General features: G+C 51.0%; 2 protein-coding genes across 5 annotated transcripts; one reads left to right on the top strand and one right to left on the bottom strand.

Annotated features, from left to right (window-relative positions):
• Positions 1–322: 322 nt before the first annotated feature.
• On the bottom strand, positions 323–8,075 carry LOC101947492 (tubulin alpha-3 chain-like). Of its 3 annotated transcripts, none has more exons than XM_065552443.1 (4): positions 7,982–8,075; positions 6,520–6,742; positions 2,919–3,106; positions 323–1,852 (listed from the first exon to the last, which is right to left on the bottom strand). In XM_065552443.1, the coding sequence occupies exons 1-4, from the start codon at positions 7,982–7,984 to the stop codon at positions 872–874; spliced, it is 1,395 nt and encodes a 464-aa protein (XP_065408515.1). In that variant the 5' UTR covers positions 7,985–8,075; the 3' UTR covers positions 323–871. The 3 variants fall into 3 exon arrangements, with proteins under 3 accessions (XP_065408515.1, XP_065408523.1, XP_065408517.1); XM_065552445.1 differs by having other exon boundaries at positions 328–1,852; positions 2,919–3,067; XM_065552451.1 differs by lacking the exon at positions 7,982–8,075 and having other exon boundaries at positions 2,919–3,067; positions 6,626–6,742.
• Positions 8,076–16,602: 8,527 nt separating this feature from the next.
• LOC101947498 (tubulin alpha-3 chain-like) lies at positions 16,603–23,119 on the top strand. Of its 2 annotated transcripts, XM_065552437.1 has the most exons (4): positions 16,603–16,745; positions 20,676–20,898; positions 21,245–21,393; positions 21,923–23,118. In XM_065552437.1, the coding sequence occupies exons 1-4, from the start codon at positions 16,743–16,745 to the stop codon at positions 22,898–22,900; spliced, it is 1,353 nt and encodes a 450-aa protein (XP_065408509.1). In that variant the 5' UTR covers positions 16,603–16,742; the 3' UTR covers positions 22,901–23,118. The 2 variants fall into 2 exon arrangements, with proteins under 2 accessions (XP_065408509.1, XP_065408503.1); XM_065552431.1 differs by lacking the exon at positions 16,603–16,745 and having other exon boundaries at positions 20,670–20,898; positions 21,923–23,119.
• The last annotated feature ends 1,617 nt before the right edge of the window (positions 23,120–24,736 follow it).

Here is a 24,736-nt window from a genome sequence, read left to right as displayed (position 1 = left end):
TTCTCGGCATTATTATTGCTAATTCTACCATTTCTATCTAGTAATGGGCTAATACCATTTTCAGGATTCTTTTTATTCCTAATATTTAAAAAAACTCCTTGTTGTCCTTAACTCTGCTGGTCATAGATTTCTCCTTGTGTGCAAGTACTTTGCTGTTGTACGATGAGACTGGCAGCTGTGGGGATAGCAACACAGAATTAGGGTTGGGAGAAGCTGGAAAATGCATGCTATCAGGCAGCATTTTACACAAGTCTCCATTGTTTGTTCTCCAGTGGGCCCCCCCATGTCACCTTACACCCCCCCCCCCCCCCCACACACACACACTTTCTGGGTCTGGCAGTACTTTATGGCTGAAGAATGGCAGAGCCTTTTCCTCCTCAAGAACCTAGTGGTTGATTCAAGCACTTGGAATCTTTGAGTTCAGGGGAAGGAGTCTGTTGGACACTCGTGTGTGTCACTTCAGGCTACACCCGCAGCCCAGCCCCTACAGCTCCACTGCAATCTGCAGGAGAAGCAGAAACTCCGCACCTGAAAGACAGGTCATTTGAAATCTTGTACGAACAGGCATGCAAAAGTCTAACTGTAGACACCCACATTTCAGAGTTCCCACCTCCAGGCTTAGCCAGAATTAGTTGAACGAGACACAGAAGTTTGCAGTTAAGAATTTATTCTCCCAGTTCCAGTTCAAAGAGAACAGGCAAGCAGAGGATGTGACAGTCATTGGACACACGATCCTCTTCCATGCTGGAACGATCAAAGTGATACTCAGTGATGCATCTAGCAGCAAGACTGCAAGTAACTAAATGTAACCCCAGAATCATCTAGCCCACAAGGGGAATAGCACTGCCAGGCTAATGCCTAGAACAAGTGTTTAATAATCTTCTCCTTCCTCCTCCTCATCCCCATCTGCAGAATCCAACCCAACTTCCTCATAGTCCTTCTCGAGCGCAGCCATGTCCTCCCTGGCTTCGGAGAACTCCCCCTCCTCCATCCCCTCCCCCACATACCAATGCACAAAGGCCCGTTTCGCGTACATCAGGTCAAACTTGTGATCCAGACGGGCCCAGGCTTCTGCAATAGCCGTGGTGTTGCTCAGCATGCAGACGGCCCGCTGCACTTTAGCCAGGTCTCCCCCCAGCACCACAGTGGGGGGCTGGTAATTGATGCCCACCTTAAACCCAGTTGGGCACCAGTCCACAAACTGGATGGACCTCCTGGTTTTGATGGCGGCTATAGCTGCATTCACATCCTTGGGCACCACATCCCCTCGGTACAGCAGGCAGCAAGCCATGTATTTGCCTCGGCGAGGGTCACATTTCACCATCTGGTTGGAGAACTCAAAGCAAGAGTTGGTGATTTCAGGCACCGAGAGCTGCTCGTGGTAGGCTCTCTCTGCCGAGACTATGGGCGCATAGGTAGTGAGGGGGAAATGTATGCGGGGATAGGGCACCAGATTAGTTTGGAATTCAGTGAGATCCACATTCAAGGCACCATCGAACCTCAGGGAAGCAGTGATGGACGACACTATCTGGGCTATCAGCCTGTTCAGGTTGGTGTAGGAGGGACGCTCAATATTGAGGCTCCGGTTGCAGATGTCGTAAATGGCCTCATTGTCCACCATGAAAGAACAGTCCGAGTGCTCCAGCGTGGTGTGGGTGGTCAGGATGGAATTGTAGGGTTCCACCACCGCAGTGGAGACCTGTGGGGCAGGGTACACCGAGAACTCCAGCTTGGACTTCTTCCCAAACTCCACTGAGAGACGCTCCATCAAGAGGGACGTGAATCCAGAGCCTGTGCCTCCGCCAAAGCTGTGGAAGACCAGGAACCCTTGAAGGCCACTGCACTGGTCAGCCTGCAGTAGAAGAAAGAGTTTGACTCCTGTTCCCTTCTTGAGGGCTGGGATTTAGAGCACCATGTTTATGAAACCATCATTGAGACAAGGCACAAGTGATACATTTTTAGTCCTCACTTACAGTTGCCAGTGAGAGAGGTGAAACATGCCATAGATCGCCACCTCAGGCTGCGTGGGCACAAGTCACAGCCTACCCTGGACAAAGTTCAGCCAACACAGCTAGTGAAGCAGACCCTGCTTCTGTGTCAAGTTTAGTGTATTTATTTTTTAGGGGGTTCACCTTTAGTGTAGGCAATATGCCAGCAGGTGAGTGGGGAGCACGGTAAGAGGGATACCTGTTCAATAGCTTGTCCCAAGCATTTTGGAGAAATGTTTTTATGAAGTTCCCATGCATGACAGGCCCATACCTAGAAGCTCAACTACTGGGTCACGTTATTCCAGGAGACTTTCAGCTTCTGTTTTAGAGAGTTCCTAGCCCTTGTGGTGGCTTGGAAGCATGAGCCAAGTGTCACCAGTGCAATGCTGCCTGCCTGAGTCCGAGACATGAGCTCTAAGCAGTGTGAGGGGTCCTATGCATCTCAGTGGAGCATTGGTTCCCAGATCCATTCCCTGGGGGGCCCAGCCATCCCCACCTACAGCAGAGGAGTGTGGTCAGGGCAAAGAGTGCCCAGCCCACCCACTCTGCCCTCATGGCCACACGCTGGGAACCTCCAAGCCGTAACATACCTCACCGGTGGGATACACAGGCACAGACTGGCTGCTAGGGTACATACTGGGACCCCTACAACCATTCAGGGTGTGGTTGGGAGAGACTGGACCCCACACTTCTGCTCCTAAGGGGGTGGGTGGGAAGGGAGCCACTGCCTTTCTGTGATGGGAGCAGGGCCCTGTGCTCCCTCCTGAGGAGAGTGGGTTTCTAGGGGAATCTGTCCCTTAGCACCAGCAACGTAAGCTCAGGATGAGACGCATGAAGACCCAGGGTTTGAACTCTGCAGCCAACCCACGCAGCAGAGCTATGCCAGGCTGTGCCACACCAAACACTTACAAAACGGATTTTCCTACTTGCCATTTTGCGAATCCTGGCCGATACGTTATCAATGATTTCCTTCCCAATGGTGTAGTGACCTCGGGCGTAGTTATTGGCTGCATCCTCCTTGCCTGTGATGAGCTGCTCCGGGTGGAACAGCAAGCGGTAGGTCCCCGTGCGGATCTCATCTGTGGGGGAGTCAGACCGTGTAATGAGATATCTGCAATCTACCAGGATTAAAATGGAGCTGCTATTAGACAAGAGCGTGAGAAGAGGCGCATAAACTGCCAAGGCAACTAAGCAAAGCCACAGTGGGTTAAACCAAGGGTAGGTTAGGCCCACACAATAGGTTTCATGAGACCCAAGTGTGATGTTGCACTCCATAATGTTTCATGGAAATATGCTTATGAGTGCAAATATGATGTAACTGGAATATGCTTCATGCAAAAGGTCTCTTGTAAGGCATCATTACAAAGCTTATAATCTACGGAGTGTGTTCATCCTATTTGTATGAATGTATCATTCTTGTATCTGAAACTAGGAATATGAAGTATAACTCTGAGGTCCTGTGGTAATTATGCAAAGTGTGGGCCATTAATGGTGGTCTAGAATCTTGATGGCTCCCATGGACTACGACAATTGGTTGTAAATTGTTTATTTACCCGCAAGCCTTCCTGTATACCTGCAGACCAGCCGTGGAAGAATAGAGGGGGTCTCACAGGACATGTGAACATGTCACCTGATACTGGAATCCATCTTAAACCTGGTGCTTTTCCATTTAGAAGGACGGGTGGGGACCCAGTGAGACAAAGGATTCCCACCTTGTGCCAAAGCTATAAAGGGGGTGGAACAGAACAAAAGGGGTCCCAGTCCTGAGAAAGCCCCTGCTTTTCTCCTAAGACACCTGCTGGAACTAACCAGGACTGTACCCAGGGAAAGGATCGGGCCCAGACTAGGAAGGAGTCTAGTCTGTGAAAGAAGCTTATTGGCCCATCTGAGGGTGAGATTTACCTGTAACCAGTTTCTTAATGTAGTAGGCTTAGACTCGCATGTTTTGTTTTATTTTGCTTGGTAACTTGGTTCTGTCTGTTATTACTTGAAACCACTTAAATCCTACTTTTTATACTTATCACTTTTGTTTATTAATTAACTCAAAGTAATTAATACCTGGAGGAGCAAACAGCTGTGCATCTCTCTATCAGTGTTATAGAGGGCGAACAATTTATGAGTTTACCCAGTATAAGCTTTATACAGAGTAAAATGAATGTATTTGGGGTTTGGATCCCATTGGGAACTGGGTGGCTGGGTGCTGGAGATAGGTGACCAGTGGAGATGTTTTCACTTAAAGCCTGCAGCTTTGGGGCATGGACCAGACCTAGGTCTGTGTTGCAGCAGGCTAGCATGTCTGGCTCAACAAGGCAGGGTTCTGGAGTCCCAAGCTGCCAGGGAAAATGGGCTCAGAGGTAATCTCAGCACGTCAGGTAACAGTCCCAAGGGGGTCTCTGACTGAAGCCATCACACCAAGCTGCTTGGATGCTACAGCAATGAGTCCACCAGGGGACCCTGAATGAGAGGGTTAAAACTACTTTAAGTGACTTCCGGGAATAATTCCCCTATCAGACACCGCAGCTTTGTGCTAGCTCATGGGAGCTGGGAATTGTCCCTGTTGAGGGCCTTGCAGGAGGTTGCAGCGTTCAGTTCCTGTGCTCTGAAGAGGTGTAGTAACAAGCACAGAGATATTCTTCTTAGAAGCGACCCTGTGTCTCAGATCCCGCCCCATGTTCCCCTCCACGGGTGTCACTCCCTCCCCAATGCACATGAAAGAGGAGAATGCCAGCCCTTTGGAGGCCATGAGGTAGGTTTGTGTTTGCACATGGGGCAGCCACGTGTCTCCAAGCCCAGAGACTGTCCCCATTGTCAGGGTCTGTTCCACTGTCCCCTCTGACTTCTCAGAAACATTTCAGCGTGGCAGGTTCAAGCCAGCTGAGCTAGTGACACTGTGCCCAGCCTGGATATGGACCTTGGGGAGGAGATCTAGGATACGAACCAGCAAGAGCATCCCTCCACCAGGCTGGCCAGCATGAGCTTCCTTCACCATCTGCATTCTCTGCTCCCCACTCCCACATAGTGACCCTTGCACATAGGGAGGAGGGAAGAGAAATTGCTTGGGTGAGAAAGGCACTAGCCACTGCCACAACCTTCCTGTGCCCATTTCCCTGACCTCACCCAGGGAGGCTCATCCCAGCGGGACACTTTGGGAGACTGGTCTTCATTGATGAAGAAAGCATCATGTTTTAAACAGAGGTCCTGCAGTCCAGCAGCATCCCTTTAATATTGAACATCCACTATTTGAATGAAGGCCTATCAGCTACACCCTCTCTAGAAGTCTGGTGAGCAGGGCTGGATTAATACAGGGGCTTTAGGGGCTGCAGCCCAGGGCCTCAGGGTAAGGGGAGCCCCACAGAAATAAATCCATAATTATATACAATTTAGTGGTCACCAGCTCATCGATTGTGATCGACTGGTTGATCCCAGAACCTCTGCCAGTTGATCACAGTCTCTGGGCTGCTAAAAGTTCCGCAGTGCAGCAGGGCTCAGGCAGGCTGCCTGCATGCCTTGGCCCCACACCACTCCCATGGCTGCTGGCATGTCTCTGCACCCCCTGGTGGGGCAGGGGGGTTCCATGCAGAGCCCCCAGCACCATCCCTGCAGGCAGCGCACAGAGACACTGTCCCTCTCCCCTGGGGGTGTGCAGAGATCTACCAGCAGCCAGCTGCTTCTCGGAGCGGCATGGAGCTATGGCAGGCAGCCTGCCTGCGCCCTGCTGAGCTGCCAGCCAGGAGCCACCTGTGGTAAGCGCCTGCCGGCCAGAGCTTGGATAGTGCCGACAGACCCTGGGCGCCGGTGGGCAGGATCGAACCAGGGACCTCCGGAGCTTAGTGCATGAGCTAAAAGCCAACTGGCTGTTAGCAAAGGCTGTAGAGCAGTCTCATTAATCTCTAAGTGGTCTCGGTGGCTCTAGATGGGACAGACCACCACACCCAGAAGGTGTGGGGGTTACACATGCACCTCACACCCCCTCCTGCACCCCATCCCCCTGCCCCAGGTCAGAATCCCCTCCTGCACCAAGCCCCCTCCCAGAGCCCACACCTCTCACCCTCTCCTGCACCTCAACACTCTGCCCCAGCCTGCCCCCAAACTCCCTCCCAGAAAGAAACGAATACAACAGCTGTTCTAAGGTAAGAAGTAGGCTATTTTGAATTAACTGAACTATATTCGACATGTTTTAAGACTGAAATGTAACCACAGAACAGCTTTATGTTAATTAAAAGGCAAGTTTAGTATAAAGTTAATAACCTTGATGCCATAATTGTGATTTTTGTTTTAAGTTAGGAAAAGACTTGTATACAGGGGCCCCACCAAATCCAATAGCCTCAGGCCCACAGGAGAATTAATCTGGCCCCACTGGTGAGGCTGGGAAAGGGATGGGGTGGAGCTAGCTCATTGCCTGATTGGACCCCAGTAATCTGGAGGCCATTCTCCCAACCCTGCAAGTGTTTGCAGTTTGGGATGGAGAGGACATGGCAAGATTGACAGTCACACTGTACGTCAAGGAGATTCAGCCATGTCAGTATCTTACCAATGACTGTTGGCTCCAGGTCTATGAACACGGCTCTGGGAACATGCTTCCCTGCTGCAGTCTCACAGAAGAAAGTCTCAAAAGAGGAATCCACTTGTTCACTTGCCTTTGGGGCAGGAATGGTCCCGTCTGGTAGGATTCCATGTTCTAGGCAATAGAGTTCCCAGCAGGCGTTGCCCATCTGGACTCCAGCCTGGCCCACATGGATGGAAAGACACTCCCTCTGGAAAGAGACACAGGCTGTATGTGCCACGCACACAAATAACAGACCTAGACAACCTCAACCCTGCATCAGTGGGACCTTCTACCTTGCAGGATCAGGATTCATTTTCAGTAGGAAGGATAAAATTCCCACATTTTCCCTTTTTCTAGAGAGACTTTAAACATCACCCTGAAGTCTTTTGCTAGAAGTCTATTCTCCTCTGACCCCTCCATGACTGGTTTGTTATTGTAGGGTGCCCAGGAGTTCTGCCCCACACAGTTTCCCTCCCCCTAGAGGGGGCAAGTGAAGAATCTGTTTGAGGAAACAAAGCTACTTAGGGAGCTGTATGGAGAAGTTAAGCCAGCTTGAGACTCAGTGACCATCTCTACCACTTTGGACGGAGTCCAAGAGAAGCAGTTTGTGCCTGTATTTAACATCGGCATGTCCATAATGGAGCTGTATGGAATGAACAGGACCTCTCAGACAGCCAGGTCAGTAGCACAGTAACATGCCAAGTCCAAGGGACTCATTAGTGGCCTGTCTAATGCTGTGGGGAAGTACTTTAGCTCAGAAGCCACGGCAGCTGATTTCAATCAGGATCAAGGGTTAACTGGATCATACACTTGGCAAGACCAGGGAAGCTTGTGTCAGGGACACCGACGTGCCAGGGAAGAACCTTATTCTAGGAAAGTGCAATAGCTTGAAGGAATCACACCCACCCCTGAACATCCTGCGTTTATACTTCACTAGAACACAACCTTTAGTGTATGTAGAGGGCCAGCTACTAGAGGGGAAAAGACTAATACTATCCCCCACCTCCCCAGTCAACTGAATTGCTCCTTTAGCTTAAGTGGTAGGAGGCTATGCTTTGGGGATCTTCAAGCCTCAAGGTCAAATCCCAGGTCAAGGGTCCTTTCAGCCATACACAGCCAGAGAAGTTCTCACTGAGGCAAGAGGCCAAAGGGGAAAAAGCAAGCCAGTCAACTGAAAGCTCCTAGACTTTAATGGATTATACCATCCTAGGCAGCATTTGATCAGGTCTGAAAGGGAAACTAGATATCAGAGGTAAAGCTATACTTATAAGGAACACTTCCTGCTTTAATAAGCCACAAGCCCTTCCAAAAACAAAAAGCACCCCCCAAAACCCACCGCTTGCATTAGCATCCCAAGAGACAGTAGCAAAGCACATGTCACCAGAGACTTTACAATCTCCAGCCTGTTCACAAGCTGACCCACAAAACCTCAGTTGTAGAAACCTACCATGGCAATCGAGTCTAAGCACTTTCTTAGCAGCAATTTCTGATAGCTCTCCTGCTGTAGCTCACTGGAACTTTATAGCCTGCTTGCAAGGGGCACCACCTGAAGCTGCTTGCAAGTTTAAAGCTACGGAGCCCCTTCTTGGGGGGTGTCTGAGACATTAAACCCTCTGTTGTACTCACAGGGGTGCGGTGCTTAGTCCATTCTCCTAGGTGTTGCCTTCGAAGACAAATTGGATGTTCTTGGGATGACGGATGCTCCGGTGAGAGTAACTAGCCTAGGCCTTGAGAGATGCCTGTTCCAGCACAGGCTTCCTGTGGGACTTTGGGCAAGTCACTCAGGCCCCAGATCCTCCGAGGGATTTAGGTGCCTCATTGCTTTCAATGGGCGTTAGGTGCCTAAATCTCTTTGAGGATCTGGGCCCTTGTGTCTCTTGGCCCTCTGTACAATTGGGATGAGAGCCCTTCCCTCTCACACCGAGGGGCTGTGAGAAAAATACACTAAGGATTGGGAGGTGCTCGGATACTACAGTATTGATCCTGCGACTGCTACCAGCAAATATCCCCAACGGCCCGCGATGGGACACTAGATGGGCAGGGCTCTGAGTTACTGCAGAGAATTCTTTCCCTGGTGTCTGGCCAGCGGCTTGCCCACATGCTCAGGGTCTAACTGATCACCATAATTGGGGTCAGGAAGGAATTTTCCCTGAGGTCAGACTAGCAAAGACCCGGGGGAGGGGGGGCGGTTCAGGGGTTCACCTTCCTCTGCAGCCTGGAGCATGGGTCACTTTGAGCAGTTCTCAAACTGTGGGTCGGGACCCCAATGTGGGTCGGGACCCCGTTTTAATGGGATCGCCAGGGCTGGCTTAGACTTGCTGGGGCTCAGGGCCAAAGCCAAAGCCTGAGGGCTTCAGCCCTGAGTGACAGGGCTCAGGTTACAGGCCCCCTGCCTGGGGCTGAAGCCCTTGGGGTTCAGCTTTGGCCCCCTGGCCTGGGGTGGTGGGACTTTGGCTTTGCCGTCCCCCGCCGCCAACCCCCCGCACCCGGGGTGGCGGGGATTGGGCAGGCTCAGGCTTCAGTCCCCCCCTCCTGGGGTCCTGTCGTAATTTTTGTTGTCAGAAAGGGGTCGTCGTGCAATGAAGTTTGAGAACCCCTGCACTAGAGGATAACAGCCTGCTACTGCTACTGGTTAGCAGAGTTACTCCTTTATCTCCTGAGGGGAGGACTATGCTATAGTAGTGAAGTACAGACTGCTGTGGCGGGTTACCTAGCCTCACTTTTGAAACCCTTAGATACCCTAAAACCATGGGGTTAAATCTCAGTAGCACTGATTTAGCCCTCGGAGGATAAATACATTGGCTATGAAAGGAAACAGAATGACCTAGAGGACCAGGCACTGGACTGGAACTCAGGAAACATGCATTCAATTCCTGGCTCTGCCAATGCTCTGCTGGGTGAGCTTGGACAAGTCACTTCCCACCCCGTGCCTCAGTTTCCCCATCTGGCAGATGGGGATATAGTAATCGTTCTTTGTACGGTAACAGACAGAAACAATCAAAGAACCAGACAGAGACCATACAGACAAACAATAGGGAAGTGGGGACCATAAAGATAAAACAACAAAGAAATGGGGATTTCACAACCACAACTCTTGATAAGTGGTTTCTTGCCAGACAGAATGCTACCAGCCTAAGTTGTCTTTAACTCTCTTAAGATCTGTTTCTTTATCTGGTGATGATGGGTGCTATTAGGACAGGATCGCCTTCTTATCAGCCCGATATTACTTTGTTTTAATGTCATTTAGATGGAGTGTGAGGCCGTAACTTCCTGTTTCTTAGCTAATGGCTGGTGCTCTCTTAACATGGCTGCAGACAAAGGCCTTGGGCCTTACAATATGGCTACAGGACAAGGCATTATCCTTGCAGAAGGATGGCCTTGTGGTTAAGGCATTTGTCTTGCCTATAAGAAACCTCAGTTCAATTCCTAGCACCTGCCCTTGACTAACTGTGGGATGTTAGGCAAATCCCCTTTTCTCTGTACCACCCTCATCGCTGTGATATCTGAGCCCCTTCCAGCAGTGCCTGCAGCTAACATCCGTCACATGGGCTTTGCTCTTTCTGCTCCCAGGAGGAGGACTGTGTTGAGTGTACTGTGGTGGCAGGATTTTTTTTTTAATGCCCATGTTTGGTAGAGGAGGCAATGTTGGGGAACAGCTAAAACACCCAGGCCCTCACTAAACGACCACCTTCTAATGCAACAGGCCAGCGTGCTGACAAGGCTTTTTACTGATTTATAAGCATAAGTGCTACATTTTGTTTCCCACCTTACAGCAAGGTCGAAGAAATGCACCTTGCGCTCGGAGAGGAAGGGGATGAGGCTTGTGATGGCCCTCAGCTCCGAGGAGGATTCATTCTACAGTCTCACAGACCCAGTCCCTGAGAAAGCTCTTCCTCCTGCACAGATGAGCTCCACCCTGGTAACTGAAAGTTGCATGGCACCAGAGGAGTGGAGCTATCAACTAAACTATCAGCTAGGTTCCTCGTCCTGGAGGGCTCTTCTAGATACACTGGGACCAGCTCGTGGAGCACCTTGAAGATAAAGACCGAGCCCTCGAACTTGACTCAATATTCTATGGGAAGCTAGTGTAGCGAGCAGAGGGCAGGTTGGATGTTCTCACACCAGCACTCCTCCCTTAGGTGGAGTTTCCTGAGGGCTGATGGCTTCATACCCAGGTCCCCATCTAAAAACTGGAGATAAAGATGCTTCCGTGCTCCCACCCGATGGCTGTCTTTTCAACTTAGATGGTAAGCTCTTAGCGGCAGAGATGTTCTTGGATATGACATACAAGAGGGCCACTAGGAGGTACTACAATGCAAGTAATCACCCATTCACAGTCAATTTTATTTCAGGCTGATGAGCTTCAGAAGTCCTAGTCTGAGAGTAACCAGAAAACACACCCTGCATGGGAGGAAAGCCTGGGGTCAGACACATCTGAAGGCCTGAAATAGTCAACTCCAAAGTAAGCTTAGATCAGCCTTATTAGTCATGCTGAAGACACTACGGAATCATCCCCCTTAGTCTAGGACTTGGAACTGAATGACAAAAGGGGGATGATTCCTGGGAAGATAGTGTAGGAACTGAGGGTGACCGAATACACCCCTGTATTCACGCCCTAAATCCCATGGTAATAATCTTTGCACAAAATGTGCCTTGTGAGGTATCATTTGAAAACTAATAACTCACCGGTCAATAATATCATGATGAAATGTGTGTAGCAACCTTAGATGTAAAGTTATGAACAGAAGCTGAAATCATGACTGAAATGTGTTTACCAGACAAGTCAGGGGACGGGGTGAACCTGTTTCTCAAAGACAAAGGACAAGCAGACCCCTCTAGCCAGGTGTCGTCAGAGATGACTGGCAATCGCTGGTCAAGAGGCCATTCTTTGGCAAAGAACGGGAGCAGGAATAGATTGATCTGCATTTTAGCAAACAACAACATGGAACCTCTATCACTGTGAGACTCCATGTCTCCATTCTCACAGCTGGAAGGAGCTTTATCCAGGGGTAGCCCTCAGGGAAATGCATTTCAAAGGGTGACTGGACTGTAAAAGGGAGGGATAAAACCACCCCCAGGTTATCTTTTTTTCTTCTGCCTCTCTCCTTCTCTCTTTCACCTACGAAGACAAGGGAACCAGCCTTTTGAATTTGTGGGGGGATCCTGTCTTGAGATTTTGGGTCATCAGTGTTGCTGGGAACACATGGGAAGGATTTTACCTCGAACCAAGTCTAGTTTGTTAAGTTTTAGTTCCTAGAAAGCGTTTTCTCTTTATTTCTCTTGTAACCATTTCTGCCTTTAATGCCTTCTACTTTTACTCACTTAAAATCTCTCTCTTTCTCTCTGTAAAATAAAGTAAGTAAATTAATGGAGATATCCTCTTTCCTAGAGCTAGAAGGGACCTTGAAAAGTCATTGAGTCCAGCCCCCTGCCTTCACTAGGCAGGACCAAGTACTGATTTTTGCCCCAGATCCCTAAATGGCCCCCTTGAGAATTGAACTCACAACCCTGGGTTTAGCAGGCCAATGCTCAAACCACTAAGCTATCCCTCCATCCCACCCCTCTGTAGTTAAATAAGCTTGTTTTATTCTTTAATCGAAGATAATCCAGTGCTGTGTTTAAACTGAATTGTTTGGTAACTCCAATTCAAATAGCAAAATGTACATTGACCTCTTATGGAGGGAAGGGACCTCCCACCTCACAAGGTCCTAGAGTCTGGGCTCCAGCCTGAGCCCGGAAGTCTACACAGCCCCGCAAGCCTGAGTCAACTGGCAGGGGCCAGCCCTGGCTGTCTAGTTGCTGTGTAGATGTACCCTAAGTGCCTAGGTTCCTTGGAGGGGCAGGGTTTACGCCATGCCCCTCTCCTCAGCATTTCCAACTCGCTGGCTTAGGCAGCTCCCCACTCAGCACGCTGGCGTCTGTGAATCCCACGCTCAGGTGGGTAACTCAGGGATTCCACTGGACCGTAGGGCATCTACGTTAGGCATTGCAATGCTGAGTTGAAATCTCCTTGGTGGATCTAGCCCTACAACTCACTGCCTGTATGTCAAGACCCAGCCAGCTGTTTGCATTGTGCGGGAGCCAGCGTGGCCCACTAGAGTGCTGCCATGGACCCAAAATAGGGCCCAGCGCCTCGTCACTTCACGTCTGGCCCATTTGAAGGAGACGTACCCACATCTGTAGGGTAGTTTAAGATGCCGTGATGAAAAGCAGTAGCCTATTTCGGAGCTTGATTATCCGCAGTGCCGAACGTTGTGGTCAATAGAAGCCACGTTGAGTGATGCTAGATTGACTGTGTGAGAGTTAATTAGCCAGAGCTCTAGACTGTGCATGATCTAAAACGGGTTTTCCATGGAGAACAGCAGGGCCTTGTTAGTTTAGATTTAGGAAGTTGCTCACAAGAGTCTTTGGCAGGTTGTCATGTCAGATTTTAACCGTTCCCTACAAAGCCAGACAGGAACAGTTGAAGTACAAGATGCCAGGCTAGCTTGACTCAAAGCATTTGCAGCTCAGAAATCCGTCAGTCTGACAGGGCAACGCCTCTAAAGAGTTAATTGTTTCTGTTTTTAAAAAACTGTTCCCATTCACAGAGAAGGAACAGATTTAAAAACCTAACCAAGCTTTTAAACACAGCTCACGATATAGCTAGTTACCTTCACAGGACAAGAGTGTAAGACAAAGGAAGAAAACAGCCCCTTCCTTAGTCACTCTGTGCCAGACGGGAAGTCGCACAACACTGACATTAAAGAGGAAAAATTTCCCTTTAACTTGTGCTTTCTATCCAGTGACAACATTAGAGCAGGAAAAACGAGACTAAGACAGAACACACCAGCAAACGCACCATGGAGACAGTCCAACTCGACTGTGTGTGTGTGTGTGTGTGTGTGTGTGTGTGTGTAAAGAGGCTGAAGTTGTTTCTTTATTTCCCCCCTCCAATCAGGACAGCGTGTGACCTCATACGGTTTCCAGACTCACAATGACTGGCTCCAGTCTTGGGCCTGACCTACCCAGACTTTGTGCACGTGCTTAAGTTTACCACAGCATGTCAAGCTAAACACATCCACAAATCTTTGCAAGGCTGGGGCCATAACTTGTGGGCCTTTCTACTCACTGGCTCTTGGGGACTTTTTTTCTTCTTCTTCCTTGCTGGATTCTGGTTTCAGGATAGAGTTTTGTTCAGATATTGATGCATCAGCATCGAAACAAACTCGCCATTTGATTTGCTAGAAGGAATTCCATCCACACCTTTTGCTCTACTTTCAGTCTCATGGCATCATGGATGAGCACAGGCCATTATTCAGTGGTTTGGGACTTATCTCCGCTATTCTGACAGCGACTCCATGTGGACGGACACCCGGGGGCTCCATGCTCTCCAACAAGGCTCCATGGAAGTCGGCCTCAGAACCTACCCAGAACTCCACTGACGTCACTTGCAGGATCGGGACCAAAAGGACCACCGCACTGCCTGTGTGTTACCACTGCACTTGCAAGCAACGGAGGGACCTGGAGACCCCTGGGGATAAAAGCGGGGCAGCTGCTGATGGAGATCTTTCCTCTGGGAGCCCTTGGCTTGAGAATTCACTGCCCGCTGGGCTATGGGATACTCTGACGTGGGGCTCCCACAGCCTCTCCTCTAAAAGCTGTTGCCCTGTGGATAACTAACAAAAGAGTAATTTGGGGGAGGGGGAAAAGCGAGTGAGAATGGCTCTAAAGCCCAGGGGTTAGAGGTCTCATCCAGGTGGTGGGAGACCCAGGGTCCAGTCCCCCTGCTCCAACGACTCTTTAATTATTGGTCCACAGTGGAACAGCCTCAACAGGAGAGATTGAGGGGCCCCAGGACAGAATACTCCATAGCCCAGTGCTCAGAGCTCTCCCACATCCCAGCTGAGTACCCAAACCACTGGGTTGAAAGTGGTAAGGGAGCTCCGCCTTTGCTCCCTCCTCCAGCCTCTTGCAAAAGCAGCAGAGGGGCCTAACCCCGGCTGTGAAGCCCTAGCTGAGATAGGCACCCCCCTGCAGCCAGATTTAGGTGTCTATCTCCGTGAGGAGGTGGGGGGCTTAGCAACCCCCACTGGTCGGCGTCTCCTGTTGGCTGGCTTAGGTGGCTCCCTGCCTAGCGTGCTGCGTTCCACCTCTTCCTTGAGACCCCATGTCGTCTCCAGGCCCAACCCCCTTTTTCGCCTCTGCCCCCAAGGCCACACCCATGCTCCACATCTTCCCCCAATTCCCCACCCCCAGCACTTGTCCTCTGCCCCCTCCCCCTTTCGTTCACTGTACTAGGCCAGACAGGGCTGGATTAAGTCTCCTGTGGGCCCGGAGCTATTAGACTTTGTGGGGCTCCTGTATACAAGTCTTTTTCCTGGTGCAGGAGGGGGCTGAGGCAGGGGATTGGGGTGCAGGAAGGGGTGTGGGGTTTGGGTACAGGAGGAGATTGGGGCAGGGGATTGGGGTGTAGGAGGGGGTGAGGAGTGTGGGTCTGGGAGGGAGTTTGAGTGTAGGAGGGGGATTCTGACCTAGGGCAGGGGGTTGGGGTGCAGGATGGCGTGTGGGGTCTGGGAGGGAGTTTGGGTGCCAGAGGGGGATTCTGACCTGGGGCAGGGGGTTGGGGTGCAGGAGGGGGTGTGGGGTCTGGGAGGGAGTTTGGTGCAGGAGGGGGCAGGAGCAGGGGGTTAGGGTGCAGGAGGGGGTGTGGGGTCTGGGAGGGAGTTTGGTGCAGGAGGGGGCAGGGGCAGGGGGTTGGGGTGCAGGAGGGGGTGTGGGGTCTGGGAGGGAGTTTGGGTGCCGGAGGGGGATTCTGACCTGGGGCAGGGGGTTGGGATGCGTGACGGGATGCGAGGTGCAGGCTCCGGCCGGGAGGTGCTTACCACAAGCGGGGCACAGCAGGGCTCAGGCAGGCTGCCTGCATGCCATGGCCCCGTGCTGCTCCGGGAAGCATCTGGCTCCTAGCACGTGTCTGTGGCCCCTGATGGGAGGGGGACAGCGTGTCTCCGTGCATTGCCTGCGCCCACAAATGCCGCCCCCGTAGCTCCCATTGGCCAGTTTCCAGCCAACGGGAGCTGTGAGGATGGTGCTGGGGGCGGGGCCAACATATGGAGCTGCCTCTCCCCCACCAGGCGACACAGAGACGTGCTAGCAGCCAGCCGCTTCCAGGAGCAGCTTGGGGCCATGGCATGCAGGCAGCCTGCCTGAGCCCTGCTGTGCCGCGGGACTTGAGCCGGGGCCCTGGGCGGCAGCCCCTAAAGCCCCTGCCTTAATCCGGCCCTGTGTGTCAAGGAACCTACCTGCAGGTAGGAGGCAGCCCTGGCTGAGCAGGGGCTGGCGCGGGTTCATGACCCCGCACCTCCACCCACCCCATGGTAACCGGACTTTTGGTTTGGGTATCATTTAGGGTTGCCAAGTTCCCAAAAACCAGACACCTGGCAACCCTAAATGGCGCCCGGACACAGAAGCCAAAACCCGGACTGTCCAGGTAAAATCCTAAGCCTTAGCCCCGCTGTGCCTCAGTTCCCTATCCGTACAATGGGGGTAATAACACTGCCCCGCCTCCCAGGGGTGTGTGTGAGGATAAACACATGAACGAGCGTGAGGCGCTCAGACACTATGATAATGGGAGCCCCAGAGTACCTCAGACAGACACACAGATAGCTAGAAAACACAATGGGGCCATGGGGGTGCGGGGTAGCGGGAGCTACTGCAGTGGAAATAACAGTAATAATGACAGCAGCACGTTGGAGAATTTTAGGTGAAGTAACTTCTTGTTATTATGCTTGACGACTGGGCTTTAAATCCTATCCTTCCACGCCAGTTGGGAACACGCCTGCAGCTTTACAGCTCTCTTAGGGGTTTCTCTGTAGCACCCCTACAAAGTCCCATGCTGTCAGGGTTGCCAACCCTCCAGGATTGGCTTGGAGTCTCCCAGAATCGGCATCACTCTCCCAGTGACTATTGAAAACAATCCTGGAGATGTTAATAGGCTATTTTAAGGAGCTGGCATCGCGTCATGCTTGGGGGGGAAAGTCTCCCGGAATAGCTTCACTCAGAGTTAGCAACCCAGTAATGGGTTGGAAAATGAGCTCTGTCCTTTTAAGACACTCCCCTCGCCTCTGCCCAGCTGTGATTGTTTGCAGAGGGGGCTATAAGTGAGCTGGGCGGAGGCTAGGCTGAGTGCAAGCTGTTTTGTGTGGCGCTGGGAGAGTTAGGTTACCAGCATGGTGAGTTTGTGATATGGTGGTTTGCAAGTGTTGAGTTATATGTTGGGCTGCAATGCTGGTGGGAAGTGGATGAATCCAAGTGGAGCTTTTCCTTTGGTTGCTCTTATTGGTGAAACCTGGGGTGGGTTTTCTGGGGACCTTTCCCCCCCCCCCCCCCCCCAAAGAACTCAGCTCCCATTCCAGTAGCTAAATAAAGCTTAGCACTTATTTCAGGCTTGCTAAGCTGACAGTCTAAGTATTAACAATGAGGAGTCCTTGTGGCACCTGAGAGACTAACAAATTTATTTGGACATAAGCTTTTGTGGGTTAGAACCCACTTCATCAGATTCACGAAGTGGAAAATACAGCAGCAGGTATAAATATGTGAAAGGATGGGGGTTGCTTTACCAAGTGTGAGGTCAGTCTAAGGAGATAAATCTGGTAACAGCAGGATACCAAGGGAGGAAAAATAACTTTTGAAGTGGTAAGTATTGTAACCTCTTGGGGGCAGGGATCATTTTTGGTCCTGTTTGCACAATACCTAATGCAAGGGGGTGTTGGCTTGGGAGGTAGGGCTCCTAGATACTCCTGTGATACAAATAACTAGAGCACTGGGGGAGGGGCAGATTTTTCCTAAGAGCTCTCTTAGGCCCCCTTGGAAACTCAGTTGCTTAACTTGTTGCCTGAATGGGACTGAGATCTCTAGGAAGATCTGGCCTGTGGCAGACTAAGGGGCTGGTACTAATGTTACAGAGAGGGATTGTTTCTGTTTTAATTGCAGTCAACAGTAAAAACTCCTAGTCCAATGAGTGGGTCTCTGCTAGTGTTTCCTTAAACTGGGATAGCTACGGACTGACTCACAACCAGCTTAGCTTAACACTTGCAAGCTGGCTTGTTTGCTGTGTGGGGGAGGGCCTGTATATGCAGGAGAATTTAGGAGACTGGGTTCTAACTGGGGAATAATGACTGGTAGCCCTACTCTGCCTTCACGCTTCTCTGCAGCTAGGGCACCGTGACTGTATATGGGCCTGTTACCCGAGCTGGGTCTACTTCAGTGTTCCAAAGCGCTGCACAGATACTAACGAACCAGCCCAGTCTGAGGGGGGCGAATGTTCCCAGCCTACAGAGAGGGGCACAGGGGTACGACAGTGAATCTAGCATTAACTCAGGGAGAGGCTTAGTGGTAAAGCTGGAATTAAATGGTGTAGTTGGAGGCAGTGTGACCTAGTGGATAGAGCACTGGTTTGGGGACTCAGAAGACCTGGATTCTATTCCTGGCTCTGCCACAGGCCTGCTGGGTGACTTTTTTTTGAACCAGTTATTTCCTTTCTCTGTGAAATGGGGATAATGAAACATTCTCAGGCCCTGCTTTAGGAATGACTTTGGGGCAGTTTTATGGCCTGCACTAACTAGAAAGTCCGACTAGAGGATCACAGTGGTTCTTTCTGGCCTTGGAATCTAGTTTCTGATTCTTAATTGAAACAGACTGAACACAAAATTATCAGAAACTAAGTAATTGGAATAGCATCAATATGCCTGGTGCTTACTAGACCAGCCCCTTCTCTGATCAGCTCCCATCCTACATTAGAGCTGTGAGATTCCTCCTGACTATGCAGCAAGGAGCTATTTAAAAACTGATCTATCTGGACTGACAAGCACCAATAAATTGGTGCTTCTACTCCTGTCTTCATAGTCCTGTGTCAATTTTTCTACTGAATTTAAACTGTCCACATGCCTATGGAGCCAATTGTCTCATCTGAATAGTTCCCTGAATTGGAAAGGGAATATAGACTTGCCTGATTAAAATTCAGTTAATAGCTTGAGCCCCAACCAACAGGGGAGAGAGAAAGAAGCTGGCTGATCTAACCTGGTTCCCTACTTGTAACTTAGACATAAGCCAGCCCTGTCTGGGCTAATCATTGGCTTCCCCCAATGAACAGGCCCGGCTCATTTTCCCTCACCTCGGGATAACCTTAACACTGAGCAGACTGAATGTCCTTTCTTAGCCAGCACAGCTGCAGGAAGGCTTAAACTCCATTGATGGTTCAATAAGGTTCCATTTTTTTCATTCCCTGAATGCTAATGCATAGTTAAAGGTTTCAGCGTAGCAGCCGTGTTAGTCTGTATCCGCAAAAAGAACAGGAGTACTTGTGGCACCTTAGAGACTAACAAATTTATTAGAGCATAAGCTTTCGTGGGCTACAGCCCACTTCTTCAGATGCATTGAATGGAACATATAGTAAGAAGATAGATATCTATAGATATACAGAGAACATGAAAAGGTGGCAATTGCCATACCAACTCTAAGAGGCTAATTAAGATGAGCAATTATCAGCAGGAGGAAAAAACCTGTTCTCAACCAACTCTGCCCCCTTGTGTTCAGGCCAGGCAATAGGTCTCAATTCATGGTAGGTAACATATAGGAAAGAACTGGAATTAGTTAATGGGGTTCTGATGATTACACCAGAAAGGAGTTTCTCTTCCAAAACTACTGGCTGTGCATGGCTCACACTAGTAAAACTCATTCCCCAGCCCTCACCAGGTTGAAGAGGACTCTCAAAACACACAGGGCAGGGACTAAGGTATTACTCTTAGTTTCATGTCAGTGCAGACAATTTCTGTAATAGCACTGCGCTGGCTGTACTGCAGGCCAGTATTGAATGTTTGTTATTTAGGGTTACCATATTTAAAAAATAAAAAGAGGACACTCCACAGGCCCTGGCCCCGCCCCTTTCCCAACCCAGCCCCGCCCCTTCCCCAAAGTCCCCGCCCTAACTCCCCCTCCTCCCTCCCAGCCACGCGAAAAGGGCTGCCCGAGTGCTACCGGCTTCATGGTTTGCCAGGCAGCCCCCAGACCCTGCGCCCCCGGCCGGCGCTTCCCCAGCACAGCTGGAGCCCGGGAGGGGAAGCGCCCAGCCGGGGGCGCAGGGTCTGGAGGCTGCCCGGCGAACCATGAAGCCGGTAGCACTCGGGCTTCGGGCAGACCCTGCGCCGCCGGAGCAGAGCAGCTGGAGCCTGGGAAGGGAAGTGCCCGGTCGGGGTCCGGAGGCACGGGGGCTGCCTGAAGCCGGTAGCGCTTGGGCAGCTCGGCTCTTAAGCAGAGCCGAAGTCTGAGTCAGGGGAGGAGCAGAGCAGCCGCGGGAGGGGAAGTGCCCAGCTGGTATTTTTCCCAGACATGTTCGGCTTTTTGGCAATTCCCCCCCGGACGGGGGTTTGATTGCCAAAAAGCTGGACATGTCCGGGAAAAACAGGATGTATGGTAACCCTAATGTTGTTGCCATATGAGAGACATGCACATTGAAAGCATTGCACAGTGTCATCTGGCTGAAGTTGGCCAAGACTCAGGATACTCTCCCTTAGTCTTGTAGAACAATCCAGAAAATGGGCCGGTCTTAGGCACGTCACGCCAGTCACATCTTCGATACTGGAATTCCCTTTGCCCTTCAAACCCTAAGGCCAGGAGTTTTCCACTCTAGCAGCTCTGACTGCCCTGAACCATACACAGCCCTCGCTAGAAATAAGCAAACTGTCTTAAATCCCCTTCTAGCCTTTGGGCCTGGCCCACGTGCCGTTGGAGAACAATGGTTAGACGTGGCTCCAAGAAGCCATGGTAGCCTGGATGGTAGCTCTGTCCAGTAACCAAGCTAAAGCCCTGCTTGTCTCTCAATCGGGGGATCCTGGTTTAATGTGGCCTTAACAGGGATGTGCACATAGGACAAGGCTGTAGTTGAACAGCTGGAAATCGAGCCCATTGGTCTATTCCCATTTCCCAGAAGTGAGGGATGAACCTCCCCACACCCAAGCTGCTCTTGAGCAACGCTGTAGCTCTGAGCAGGGATGGAAGTGGAGTGACTGGCTCCCTGTTTCTGGGCGTGAAACACGGACTGAACCACACAGTTAAAGCCACAGTTTCATGGATGCAACGTCTTTGTGTGCCTCTTCCCCATGCAGCGGGAGTGTATTTCTGTCCATATTGGCCAGGCTGGCGTGCAGATGGGCAATGCCTGCTGGGAGCTGTACTGTCTGGAGCATGGGATCCAGCCGGATGGAATCATCTGTTTGGAGAAGTCCCTGGGGCAAGCTGATTCTTCCTTTGGGACCTTCTTCAGTGAGACTGGGTCAGGGAAGCACGTGCCCAGAGCGCTGTTCATAGACCTGGAACCCACAGTCATTGGTAAGACACCGGAATCTGCATAGACCAGATCCCTTCTTAGAGTTTCGATCACTGACCTGCTGGGAAGAGGGGAAAACACAACCTTCCTCTCCACGTCTCAATAACTTCTGACACAGCTTTTCCTGCAGATAACCCAGCGTTTGGGGGTAATCCTGTCTTTGAGCCCAGATCCACAAAAGCTGTTTCGTCTCTTAACTTCTGTTTGCTTCCATGGAAGATAGGAGCCCAAATACCTTGTGGATCTGGGCCTTACTGCCCAGATTGCTGTTGACTGGGTGTGGGTACTACAGAGACTCTAGAACGTGCTGAGGCCCTGAAGGTGTTCATGACCCCTCCTCCCTTACAGATGAGATCCGAACTGGGACCTACCGCTCCCTGTTCCATCCTGAGCAGCTGATCAGTGGCAAGGAGGATGCTGCCAACAACTATGCCCGTGGCCACTACACCATTGGGAAGGAAATCATAGATCCCGTGGTTGATAGGACTCGTAAAATGGTAAGTGGGCAAACTCCTTTTTCCGTACTTCCCTTTAGAAGTCGAAGGGACTGCAACCCGTCTAAACGAGACTGGAATAACGCCGGTGAGGGATGAGGGACTTAACAGGACTGTTGGGGAGTGGGTAGAACTTCAGTCCAGGGATTTCCTTCATGCCATGCTCCTCTCATTGTCTCTTTGCTGGCTGAGGTGAGGTAAATACAGGGCCCACAGAGCCCATCACTCCTGGTATAAGGAGGCAAAGCCTTGACTTGCTCTTCCCGTAGTTAGCCTAGAAATAGAGCTCCTTGTGGGGGCTTCTCAAATACTCCTCTAGCACTGGGAATCTTACTGAATGACTGCTGCTCATTCAGTAGTGGATTTAGTGCTGTCAGGTGCCAGCCTCTCACTGCCTAGATGGCTAGCTTGAAAGCCAACTCTGGCTGAAAGTCAAGAGGAATAATTGTATCACTCCCATATGATCGTTGTGTTGGGGTTTACTGTGAGTGGCATGAACAAAACTAGTTCAATGTCCTCTTACCTTGTGCAGGCTGACCAGTGCAGTGGCCTTCAAGGGTTCCTGGTCTTCCACAGCTTCGGAGGAGGCACAGGCTCTGGATTCACGTCCCTCTTGATGGAGCGTCTCTCAGTGGAGTTTGGGAAGAAGTCCAAGCTGGAGTTCTCGGTGTACCCTGCCCCACGGGTCTCCACTGCGGTGGTGGAACCCTACAATTCCATCCTGACCACCCACACCACGCTGGAGCACTCAGACTGTTCTTTCATGGTGGACAATGAAGCCATTTATGACATCTGCAACCGGAACCTTGATATCGAGCATCCCTCCTACACCAACCTGAACAGGCTGATAGCCCAGATAGTGTCGTCCATCACGGTTTCCCTGAGGTTCGATGGTGCCTTGAATGTGGATCTCACTGAATTCCAAACTAATCTGGTGCCCTATCCCCGCATACATTTCCCCCTCACTACCTATGCGCCCATAGTCTCGGCAGAGAGAGCCTACCACGAGCAGCTCTCGGTGCCTGAAATCACCAACTCTTGCTTTGAGTTCTCCAACCAGATGGTGAAATGTGACCCTCGCCGAGGCAAATACATGGCTTGCTGCCTGCTGTACCGGGGGGATGTGGTGCCCAAGGATGTGAATGCAGCTATAGCCGCCATCAAAACCAGGAGGTCCATCCAGTTTGTGGACTGGTGCCCAACTGGGTTTAAGGTGGGCATCAATTACCAGCCCCCCACTGTGGTGCCGGGGGGAGACCTGGCTAAAGTGCAGCGGGCCGTCTGCATGCTGAGCAACACCACGGCTATTGCAGAAGCCTGGGCCCGTCTGGATCACAAGTTTGACCTGATGTACGCGAAACGGGCCTTTGTGCATTGGTATGTGGGGGAGGGGATGGAGGAGGGGGAGTTCTCCGAAGCCAGGGAGGACATGGCTGCTCTAGAGAAGGACTATGAGGAAGTTGGCAGGGACTCTGCTGAGGAGGTAGAGGAAGGTGATGATGAATATTAAACTGTGTGGCTGCTAAAAACAAAACAGCTGGCATCCCCTCAATGTCACCCTAATTACTGGAGAAAGTGTTCCAGATGTATGTAACAGCAATCCAGAGATGTCCCCTCCCTGTGCTGGATGAAGTAGCTATAATATATGTTGTGGACTCAGTCATCGTCAAGAGACTGAGCCTGGAAATTGAAAATAAACCTCTGAACAGCAAACCTGTCTGCTTGGTCTTTGGTTAAGAGTCACTTCCAGTTCTCTAGCACTTTGAACAAGCAGATGTGTCGCTTGCTAGTGGCTGTAATCGGGTTGTATTGAAGAGAGGCTGCAATACTTGCTAACACTAATTGACTGGTCTTCACCTAGCATTGCACTCCTATGCTAAGTGAGACACTTCACAATACAGCTTCAGCAGGAGTAGACCAACTTCAGCTTTTGTCCATCTCTTTACGCTCGTGCACACTTGTCTGTCACCTGGCTCTGCTCCAGCTCGCTGGCTGGCCTAAGTCATAAAGGGAAGGGAGAGCTGATCAGCAGCTCCCTAGACCTCTCCTTCCAGAAACAAGGTAGATGCACTTCAGAGCTTCTACCCAGGGCTAGAGCCATCTAGGACCAACTTGTCTCTTTCAGGTCTTGCTGGATCCCACCACATTAACTGTCTCACTTCAGGCTCCTCCTTACTGCTCTCCCTCTCCACTCACTCACTGTCTAAATCCTCCCTCTTCAAGCCACTCTGTCCATAACCTCTTGCTCCACTCCCTCGCTCTTTTCCTCCACTAACCCCTCTCTCAAACTCCATTAAGGCCCTCTGTTCCTTGTGCCTGCTGCTCCTCTTGGTCTTCATAGGGCTCATGACCCAGCAGTGACTTTCAAGTGGCTCCTACACAATCACAGCTATGGTGGCAAAAGGCTGGCAGCATCTCATGGGCCTGCCACTGCTGCCCAAGATAATTAGCAAGTTTCATTCAACTGGTGGCTGGAGCTATGGAGTGGGGGTGTTCCAAGTCAGGGGGGAGGTGCTCTGATTCTGAGAGGGTTGGATCGGGGATGGGGAGGTAGAAAGCTACACCTAGCACTGGAGTAGCTGTTGTTAAAGACCTGCGTTGGCAGTGCCCTGTGCAGACCCTGCTTGCTCCAATTTTTGGCTCTGCCCAGGGCTATACATTCATTTTCCCAGCCAATGCCCTCCTTCATGTGACTAGAGATTGTCTTCTAGACCAGCAGCTGGGTCTAGGCTAAGCCAGGAAAGACTTGCAAGTCCAGCATCTTGGAACCCCACCTCGTGTACACATGAATGCTCTTTCCAGTACTGCTTATCCTGGGTCCCCAAACAAAACTAGCTCTGCTGGCACAAGCCCTTCTATGCTGCCCTAACGGCATCTTCACTAGGGCTTTTGCCAGCAAAGAACTACCCCTCACAACATCACACCCCACTGGCCAGGGCTAGACTGGCAAAAGTTTCTAGTGGAGCCTTGGTCTCTGGCTGGCTTAGTGCCCATCCAACATAACACCCATGACACTGAGATACATTTTCACTGTTCATCTTGTTGTATTACAGGAGGGTGTAGACTCCCCAGCTGACATCACCAGGCTGCTCTGTGGAAGGTGCAGGATAGAACCATGGAGATGACCTCTGAAGAGCTTACAGCCTCATAGATAAGGGACAAAGCCTGGAGGAAAGGCAGTAACTAGGCCTAATGTGGGCCATGTCTACACTGAGTGCTTTACTGGGACACTGTATCAAAGCACTCCCAGTGCGGATGCGGCTATACAAGCAAAACTGTGCTTTGAACCCATCCAGTACAATCGCCCCTGCGGGTGAAATGAGCTATGCTGGTAAAAGCAGTCTGC

Source organism: Chrysemys picta, chromosome 1, assembly GCF_011386835.1.
Source record: "Chrysemys picta bellii isolate R12L10 chromosome 1, ASM1138683v2, whole genome shotgun sequence".
NCBI lineage: Eukaryota > Metazoa > Chordata > Testudines > Emydidae > Chrysemys > Chrysemys picta.
This window is presented reverse-complemented; position numbering and strand designations above follow the sequence as displayed.

What these genes read in the sequence shown, in the direction of transcription:
- LOC101947498 (XM_065552431.1), top strand. Translation starts at nt 20,670, where the DNA reads ATGCAGCGGGAGTGTATTTCTGTCCATATTGGCCAGGCTGGCGTGCAG. An exon ending in CCTGGAACCCACAGTCATTG is followed by an intron (nt 20,899 to 21,244) that starts GTAAGACACCGG and finishes CCTCCCTTACAG; the next exon opens with ATGAGATCCGAACTGGGACC. An exon ending in TTGATAGGACTCGTAAAATG is followed by an intron (nt 21,394 to 21,922) that starts GTAAGTGGGCAA and finishes TACCTTGTGCAG; the next exon opens with GCTGACCAGTGCAGTGGCCT.
- LOC101947492 (XM_065552443.1), bottom strand. An exon ending in CCTGGAGCCAACAGTCATTG is followed by an intron (nt 3,107 to 6,519) that starts GTAAGATACTGA and finishes TAATCCTGGTAG; the next exon opens with ATTGCAGATATCTCATTACA. An exon ending in CGGCCAGGATTCGCAAAATG is followed by an intron (nt 1,853 to 2,918) that starts GCAAGTAGGAAA and finishes CTTCTACTGCAG; the next exon opens with GCTGACCAGTGCAGTGGCCT.